The 9,679-nt window shown below is 49.8% G+C and overlaps 1 protein-coding gene across 5 annotated transcripts in view; it reads right to left on the bottom strand.

Annotated features, from left to right (window-relative positions):
* The window catches only part of PLEKHG4 (pleckstrin homology and RhoGEF domain containing G4), a 172,352-nt gene that overhangs the window by 53,652 nt on the left and 109,021 nt on the right, over positions 1-9,679 (bottom strand). For all 5 annotated transcript variants that reach the window (XM_019505853.1, XM_019505857.1, XM_019505856.1 and 2 more), the window contains 3 exons: positions 9,373-9,464; positions 7,696-7,818; positions 199-390 (listed from right to left, as the gene is read on the bottom strand). In XM_019505853.1, the coding sequence (XP_019361398.1) occupies positions 199-390; positions 7,696-7,818; positions 9,373-9,464 (407 nt within the window). The remainder of the gene's footprint in view (positions 1-198; positions 391-7,695; positions 7,819-9,372; positions 9,465-9,679) is intronic.

The raw sequence follows: 9,679 nt of genomic DNA, 5'->3' as shown, positions 1-9,679 counted from the left end.
GGGGCATGTGCCCTGGGCATTGCCTAAGGGTGAGAGACAGCTGGCCAGGCACGTTTTTTCCATGCTTTGTCTCTGAGGTACAAAGGTTCCAGTTCAGGAAATAGCCTGCATAGAGCAGTGCAGTATTTGAGATGCTGTTGCTTGGCACAGTTGCTTTGCATTGTAGATGCACACACACACATACATTTCACTCCTTACCTTGTCAAAGAATTCATACAGCCTGACTGTCTCACTAATCCGACTCCTGCTTTCATCCAGGTGGGTGCAGAATTCCTCCAATCGATTTCTATATGCTTGCAGCTTAACCCCATAAATGTGAAGGTCTTTAGAGGAAAAGTCTTCCCACCTGTTCAGTTTCTTCAGCACTTCCTGCCCCCTTCTACAACATTCCTGAAAGCAAAAAGCAAAATTTTGGTTATGGTGGTGCAGTGGAGACCTGCAAACAGATACTCTGAGCAGCACTCCAAAATGTCTGGCACTGGTTCTGGCTAACTAGACTGGATCTTAACTCTAGCATGCTACAGAATTCACAAAATGGTGCCCCTCTGCATAATCATCATTACAGGGAACCACTATATTGTGAGAGTCAGGTTAGATACAGGGACTCTGTAGCCTTAGCATTAAAGGGCCTACACGATAAGACAAAAAGCTACTTAGGATCAAAGAAAATGAACTATTTTGAGAATCTGAAGTGAGATCCAAGGGTCCACCACGAGGTCAGGAGTATATTTTAAATAATTCTTGCTCCAGGCCGGGCTCTCATGAGGAGATATGTGACTTCCCCACTCAGCTAGGGGTAGGTGGCCTGGAACTAGGGGCTTTTAGGTGGATTTACCCAGAGGAAGTGATGAACTAGGCCATGTTTATTTGGCTGCCATTGTTCCCCTGGCTTACCTGTGGCGGGTTAGGGTGTTAGGTCTGTGTTGTGTCAAGGTTGATAATAGTCTTATGTAGTTTAAATTATGGTTTGTATAGCATGGTTGGGATAGGGATAATCCTGCCAAAGGCAGGGGGTTGGACTACATGACTTCTGGAGGTTCCTTCCAACCTTACTTCTTGATGATTCTATGATTTCACATCCCTGCTAAGCATAGGCCATTGCTGACCCACCTTGGCCACTTGATCCACCTCTGCCAGTTAAGGAGAGCAGAGGAATCAGAGGGGTGTTAAGCATACACCTCAGCACAGCCACTAGGCTCTTTTTAGACATGTGCTCAGGACCCTCCATCTAGTTGCCAGATTCAGGTATGGGTGGAATCTGAGTGAGTGGAAAGGGCTTGTTTCTTGGCAGTGGTTCTGGGTTTGGCAGGGAGGCAGTCCGGTCTTTTTTAATATGGTCTTAAAAAACAGGACTGCACGGGCACCTTGGGGCAGGCTGCACTGCCCCGCTGTCCGCCCCGAGGTGCACACGCAGTCGCCACCAGCACGGAGCTGATGCTACAGCTGTGGACCCTGGCGCAGCTGTTTGCAACCTGCCCCCTGCTTGCTGCAGCTGCCCAGAGTCTGGGCTGGCTATGAACAGCTGCACCAGGCTCATCACCTCCATGCCGGGAGTGGGGGGAGAGACCAGGGTTGTGCTGCCTCAGGCCCCTCCCCCACTGCCCGTTCTGAGGTGCACATGCACGTGCCAGTGCAGAGCTGATGCCGGAGCCCAGCACAGCTGTTTGGAGCCTCTTGGCTGCAGCTGGCCCTGGCTCTGGGGAGCTGCTGCCTGCTGGGAGCAGCCCGGGACACACTGAGACACTGCAAGCCCTGCTGGGAGCAGTCCAGGCTCCGTCGCTGGCAGCAGCTACCCAGAGCCGGGGCTGGCTGTGGCGTGCCAAGCAAAATGTCCTCGCGTGCCACGTTCGGCATGCATGCCAGGGGTTGCCAACCCCTGGTCTAGATGATGTGCATGGCACCTGGAGAAGAATGATTTTAGATCTCCCTCTGACATATATGTTCAGCAAAGTCCTCAGCCTAAGTCTGCAGAGCACTGAAGCCCATGCTGGTCCACAGGCATTTAAGGGGCAATAGCACAGCATCTCAGGTCCTCTTAAGGTGGAAATAGCTTTTCATTGCCTTGTGCTGCCGTAAAAATTTTTACAGCACCACAAAGGCCAAGCACACAGACGTCCATATGTTTTGTTGCACCAAAAAATGCCCCAAATTTGTGGCCATGACAAAAGGTAGTATCAATTTATACTGGTATTTAGCATTTCATAGATTTCATAGACATTAGGGCTGGAAGGGACCTTGAAGATCATCAAGTCCAGCTCCCCTGCCCCAGGGGCAGGAACTCAGCTAGGGTCAAAGGACCCCAGCAAGATAAGCATCCAAGCGTTTCTTGAATAAGTCCAGAGTAGGTGCCTGCACCACATCTGGAGGGAGTCTATTCCAGGCCTTGGGGGCTTGGACAGTAAAGAAATTTTTTCTTATGTCCAGCCTAAAATGGTCTTGTAGGAGTTTATGACCATTGGTCCTTGTTTTTCTCTGAGGCGCTCTAGTGAACAGATGTTCTCCCAGATCCTGATGAACACCCCTTGTGTACTTATAGGCAGCCACCAGGTCGCCCCTGAACCTGCGCTTTTCCAGACTGAAGAGTTCCATGGCTTTCAACCTCTCTTCATAAGGCCTATTCTCTTGCCCTGTCATCATGCATGTGGCTCTCCTCTGGACTCTCTCAAGACATCCTTCTTGAATTGCGGAGCCCAGAATTGGATGCAGTACTCCAGCTGCGGCCTCACCAAGGCCAAGTACAGTGGGAGGATAACATCCTGAGATTTACTTGAGAAGCATCTATAGATGCAAGCCAGGGTTTTGTTTGCTTTACCAGCCATGCATATTTAATATGTTTGCTATTTGACATCCATTTACTTCATAGCACAAGAGGGTGGGCAGCCTGAGTGCCCATGCTCTCCAGCTGCTCTGTGTAGGTGCTCCAGGGGCTTGAGGCACCCAGTCTTGTGCACCTTAGGAACTCTGTGCAGGTCCCTTTAGGTCTCAAAAGTGCATGCCCAGCTTTCACCTCCTTGCCAAGATGTTCCCCCAGGATTTGGTACCCCCCCATCCTGATGTCTATCAGGCCCCTTAGTGCTTACTTTAGTGCTTACCTGCACTGGATCAGCCCAGGTTAGCACTAAGGTAAGCACTAAGGGGCCCAACAGACATCAGGACAGGGGGGTACGAAGGGCACGCATTGTGGGGCTTAAATATCTCTACAATAATGCTAGGAGCATGGGGAACAAGCAGGAAGAACTTTCACTCTTCCTTGCAAGCAACAACTTCAACCTGGCTGGACTAGCTGAAACCTGGTGGGACCCTACTCACGATTGGGCAGTAGACATTGAGGGTTACAGGTTGTACAGATGGGATAAAGTGGGGAAAAAGGTTGGGGGGTACTGCTCTCTATGTTAAGGAACAATATACATCCTCTATAATCAAGATGGGATCAGGGGAGGGCCAAACCAAGGTACTGTGGGCCAGGATACAAGGGGGTCAAGGGGAAAGGGACTTGGTAGTGGGGGTCTACTACAGACCACCACACCAGGAGGATGAGCTAGACCTGGAATTCTCCAGACAGCTCTCAGAGGCCGTACAGTTGGGAGATATGGTTGTCATGGGTGACCTAAACTACCCTGACATCTGCTGAGAGGAGCAGTCAGCCAAATCTGCCCACTCACATAGGTTCTTAACCTGCATACAGGACCTCCACCTAATGCAGGAGGTATATGGTCCCACTAGGGGAACCGCCTTGCTGGAGTTGGTGTTAGCTACAGGGGATGACCAGGTGGGGAATCTGCAGGTACAATGTAACCTAGGGGATAGTGACCATTGATTGCTTGAATTCACTATCTGGTGAAGGGTGGGTAAACTAAATAGCATGGCTGAAGTGCTAGATCTCTTAAAGGCTAACTTCAGTGTGCTCAGGAGATTAGTTAGTGAGGCATTAAAGCACAAGAGCATTGGCGAAAGGGTGGTTGTTCTTCAAGGGAGCGGTCCTACAGGGGCAGACGGAGACAATCCCATTGCGAACAGAAGGGGGAAAAGGGGCCAAGAAGCCCTCTTGGCTGAATAGGGAAGTCCAGGAAAGCCTAAGGGCAAAGAAAGAGTTATACAGACTGTGGAAACAGGGGGCTGCTACCAAGAAGGAGTATACCTCCCTGGCTTGCACTTGAAGGGAATCAGTTAGGAAGGCCTAAGCAGGATTAAAACTTAGGCTGGTGACAAAAATTAAGGACAATAAAAAGTCCTTCTTCAGGTATATAGGGAGCAAAAGGAAGGCGCAGGGTAGCACAGGAACCCTACAGGACAAACTAGGGCAATTGGTGATGGAGAGGGGGGACAAAGCTGAGCCCTTCAATGAGTTCTTTTCATCTGTATTCCTAGACATGGACCAAGACAAATCTCCCAGTTGGATCATAGATAGACACAGGAGGGATACCAGCCCGCCAACTGTTAGCAGAGACTTGGTGAAAGGGTACTTGGAGGGGCTGGATGTGTTCAAATCAGCAGGCCCAGATGAACTTTATCCAAGGGTGCTGAAGGAATTGGCTAGTGTCATAGCAGGGCCGCTGGCACGGCTGTTCGAGCACTCACAGTGCTCCAGTCAGATCCCAGAGGACTGGAAAAGGGCAAATGTAGTCCCTATTTTCAAGAAGGGGAGGAGGGAGGAACCCGGAAATTATAGGCCAGTTAGTTTCACCTCTATCCTTGGGAAAACTCTGGAAAAATCATTAAGGATCACATTTGTGGAAGCCCAGCAGGGGAAATAATGATAAAAGGAAATCAGGTTCACTGCACATAGATCCTGCCACACTACCCTTGTTTCTTTTTCTGACCAGGACACAAAATGCTAGACACAGGAGTTGAGGTAGATGTCATTTACCTAGACTTTAAGAAAGCCTTTGATAGGGTATCACATTCTGTTCTTGTAAGTAAACTGACAGGCTGTGATGTAGATGATTACACGGTCAGGTGGATGGCAAATTGGCTTGGGGGTTGCACCCAGAGAGTAGTGGTGGACAAGTCAATATTGACCTGGAAAGATGCGGGCAGTGGAGTTCCGCAAGGCTCGGTCTCTGGACCCGTGCTATTCCACATCTTCATCAGTGACTTGGATGAGGGCGTGGAGAGCACCCTGTTCAAGTTCGCAGGTGATACCAAATTATGAGGCAAAGTTAACACACCAGAGGGGAGGGAACAGATCCAAGTGGATCTGGACAGGTTGGAAAAACAGGCAGAATGAAATAGGATGCAGTTCAACAAGGACAAATGCAAAGTGCTGCACCTGGACAAAAAGAACCGCCAATACACTTACAGGCTGGGGGATGACCTTCTCAGTAGCACAGCAGCAGAAAGGGATCCTGAAGTCATAACTGACTCCAAGATGAACATGAATCGTCAATGTGATGAAGTGATCAACAAGGCTAACCGCACTTTATCATGCATTAGCAGATGCATGATGAACAGGTCCAGGGCGGTGATGCTTCCTCTCTATGTGGCACTGGTCAGGCCGCAGTTGGAGTACTGCATCCTGTTTTAAGTGCTGCACTTCAAGAGGGATGCGGAGAATCTTGAGAAGGTTCAGAGGAGGGCCACTCATATGGTCAGAGGCCTGCAGGCAAGGCCCTACAAGTAGAGACTGAGGGACTTAGATCTCTTCAGCCTTTGCAAGAGAAGGCTGAGAAGTGATCTTCTGGCTGTCTATAAATTCATCAGGGGACGGCAGCATGGAATAAGAGATGCTCTATTAACTAGGGCACCCCCTTGAGTAACTAGGAACAATGGCCACAAATTGTTCGAAAGCAGATTTAGGCTGAACGTTAGAAAGAACTTCTTCGCAGTTAGGGTTGCCAGAACCTGGAATGGGCTTCCAAGGTAGGTGGTGCTCTCCCCTACCCTGGGGGTCTTCAAGAGGATACTGGACAAGCTCTACGCTGGGGTCATCTGACACCAGTGCTTTTTCCTGCCCAGGGCAGGGGGTCAGACTTGATGACCTACTGAGGTCCCTTCCGACGCTAACATCTATGAATCTATGAATCTCTGGAACATGTCTCCATAAGCAGAGAAAGCTCAAAAGGCACTCCCAGGGTTACAGAAGCCCAATTCTGTGTGGGAATTCCCAGGGTGCACCAAGCTCCTCAAGCACCACAGAAATACATTCTCCATTGTCCCACAGAATTAACAGGTGGGACAACGGGCGACGTGTCTTGCCCCATGAGGTAGGTCAGCCATGCCAGCACACATTATAGAGAATCATAGAATCAGAGAAGTAGGGCTGGAAGGGACCTTGGGAGGTCATGCAGTCCAACACCCTGATGAGGCAGGATCATCCCTAGCTAAACCAAATCCTGGCATGGCTGATCTGTTTTATTTGGGAACATCAATTTCTAGGGGTGCACCGATAGAGATTTTTGGGGCTGATACTGATAGTCGATATTTAAGGAGGCATATTGGCCAATACCAATCTGATTTCCGATACAGCTGCCTCCAGCTGGTAAGTCCATGTGGTGGAAGGGGGAGGGAAGGGGCATGTGGGGAGGCGCAGATCAATGCCCCCTGTGGTGAGGGAGGGGGTAGGGGCAAGGGCAGGCAGTGCCCAGGCAGGGCAGATGGGGGCTGGAGCTGCGATTTGTGGGGGGGAGGTGGCTCCCACTGCTGCATGCACCCCGGGAGGACACCAGGCAGATATGTGCCCCCAGATCTGCACGGGGCAGGGTGGGCGGGCTGCAGCGCGGGGCTCTTCTTGGCAGGGGTGGGCTTGGAGCGGGTGCTGGCAGCACTGCGAGGATGCTGCATCCACCCCAAATTTCACTGCTGCTCCATTCCCAATGCCGCCGCCACCAACCACCCAGCGCAGCCCCAGCTCAACGCCCTGCCTCCACCCACATGCTGGGAAAAGCCAGAGCTATGCCAGACGGCTGGGGATGGCAGTGCTGGGAGTGGAGCAGTGGTGAAATTTGGAGTGGATGCAGCATCCTCCCAGCACTGCCGGCACCCACTCCAAGCCCAGTCCCCGCTGAGAAGAGCCCCGCACAGCCCCAGCTGCAGCCCACCCCGCACAAATCCAGGGCGCACTCCCCCCACTCCGATGCCCTCCCAGGGTGCAAGCAGCGGTGAGAACCGCCTCCCCCCACTGCGATCTGTGGCTCCAGCCCCCCTCCACCCCGCCTGGGAAGCACCTGCCCTACCTTTACCCCTTCCCTCACCACGGAGAGGCATTGATCCTCCCACCTACTCCCTTTCCCTCCCCCGTTCTCTTCCACCACACCAGATTTACCAGCTGGAGGCAGCTCTCCATACTGCTGGCTGTGCTCCATGCTGCCTGAGTGCTGCACGGCAGCTGCACGCAGCACGGGCATTTATCGGCCAAATTATCGGGTCCATCAGGCCGATATCTGATACAGCCAGTTTTCTTTATATTGGTACTGATCCAATATCGGACCAATGTATCGGTGCACCTCTATCGATTTCTAGCCTTAGAGATGCACACAGTGTCTCCACTCAGACGTGCAGCTCACTATATGTAAACCTAGTTCAGAGGGAACTATCAGGCATATCCCCAGAAGTCATGTCAGCATATTCTATATATTCTTCCTGGCAGGCTGCCCTCCCCAGCTAACACCTGCCCTATTGTGGCAGTCATGTCATGCCATGATCTCTTCTGTACTTGGGTACTGTTAAGCACATCTTTCCAAAGAGAAAACAACTTACACTGGCAACAAGATCAAATTCCCTGAACTGTTTCTGTGTTTGAAGTAATATCTCCAGTGAATCATCCAAGTTGATCATTTCCTTCAGCTGCTTCCTGCCAACATTCTCAATCCAACTGCTGACCTAGAGAAAAGGGGAAAAACAACCGTGCTATTAACCAATCATTGCTCCTCTGCAAGGCTGGCTTTTGTATGGAAAGAGCTGGGAGCTTCTCTGGTAAAGGCTGATCATTTAATCACTGGAAAGAATGTGAGTGAACAGTTCTCCCCACGTCTTGGCTTTTCCATGCAAACCTTCTGCTTTCTGCACAGACTTTTTCCATTTCAGGTTAAAGGATAATTGCTAAGCCCTACTGTTGACCATATGGCATTAGGCAAGTAGCTGCTTGGTCTCTGAGCTTCTCAGTGAACTGCAGTCTGGTGAACACCCTACATCTCAGGCTGGTCCTACGTTTCTGCTGCCCTTGCTGCCAAAAGGAAAAAAGATCTATTTGCTGCCAGGTCTTCCCCTCTGGCATATTATGTCTGGCAGAAGGATGAGGACCATTTGTATCCCTCTGAGCACATCAATGGCATCCTGCCCCTTAAGGAAACTTCATGGTTATTTGGGGGCTAAAAATACCATTCTCTATTTTTGAAGACAACTCCTCATATAATCTCTAGTGTCCAGGCTAGCTCCTGCTGGCTTTTTGTCACAAGCCAATGACTGCCAGTGTTCTGGATTCATACTCTTAGGTATAGCTGGATAAAGTCACTTGACTAAGGACTGACTCTCTTTGCTGGAGTTCAGCACTGTTTCACACAACACAGCAAAATCAGCAGGGTGGCAGCACTTCCAAGTCCTATTCCAAACCTGGGAGCTGTAAACAAAGCACAGTCTTGAGCAATCTCATCCCTCTGATGACTTAAGCTTTTTACTCAATTGAATTCCAAATGCAGCTCAGCAGACAATATCAAGGTAACTGTTTGGGGGACCTGTCTATGTGCAGTTTATGAATTCTGTTTGGTCGTATAAACTCAGGCTTCTTGCGCTAAGGAGAGGGGCACAGTACTTGTCTTCCTCTGAATGGAAGGATCTTTAAGAATCATCAACCCCTGGATACACCTTTTCTCACAGGACTATGGGATTGGCTGCATCTCTAAATAAAACCAGTTCTCCCCAGATCTCCAGAGGAGAGGAGAGTGGAATGGAGAACTCCCAGAAGATGCCAGGTCAGTTGTGCTACTCACCAAGGATGACTGTGAAGGCCTAAGTCTTCTCTCAGGTGGATCAGTATACATCAGGAGCAAACTAGCTGAGGTTAACTCCTTCAAATTAGAAGTTAAAGGATGGGTTTTCAGAGGTACAGAGCATAACGATTCCCTTTTGACTTGGTACTCACATCTGAAAACCAGTCCCCAAATACATGCATCTTACCAGGGCAGGAATATCAACTAATACAATGTTAATCATGTAGGGAAGCACTCACCTATTCATGGGAAAAGAGTGCTGAAGTGCTATGTTGTTTGTGGAATGTTTTAGTGATGTGGGTCATCCTTTGGGGACCCTTAATATATTGTTCCAAATGCAATGTATTCAAGGCCTGACAAGAACTCAAGTACACAGAACCTTTCTGAAACATGCATTCAAATTGTAACCACACAGCTATTCATTATACCAGAGACAAACTGGCCTTACCTCCTTAAAACATTCTTCACAGCTCTCAAACTCCATCACTAGCTCCAGCTCCTGGATGCGTTTGTTTGACAACATCACCAGCCGATGGACACCTTCATCCACCTCATTATAAAGCAGGGTAGCAGCATCCAGTGCGTCCCTGAAAGGGAACACAAGTACAGTTGCTAGGTTTCACCTTCTTCCTAACATTTCATCTGTGTGGGACCTGGCTATTGACAGCCCCTCAGTCACCCTTTATACAGGATTTTCTATTCATGGAAGAATACAGTGCATCACTTCTGCTACTTCCATTCACATCAGCGTTCCA

This window comes from Gavialis gangeticus, unplaced genomic scaffold (genome assembly GCF_001723915.1).
Source record: "Gavialis gangeticus isolate Ggan-Ray unplaced genomic scaffold, GavGan_comp1, whole genome shotgun sequence".
In the NCBI taxonomy this organism is placed as follows: domain Eukaryota; kingdom Metazoa; phylum Chordata; order Crocodylia; family Gavialidae; genus Gavialis; species Gavialis gangeticus.
Note: the sequence above shows the minus strand (reverse complement) of the source record. Positions and strands in the feature narration are given on the sequence as shown.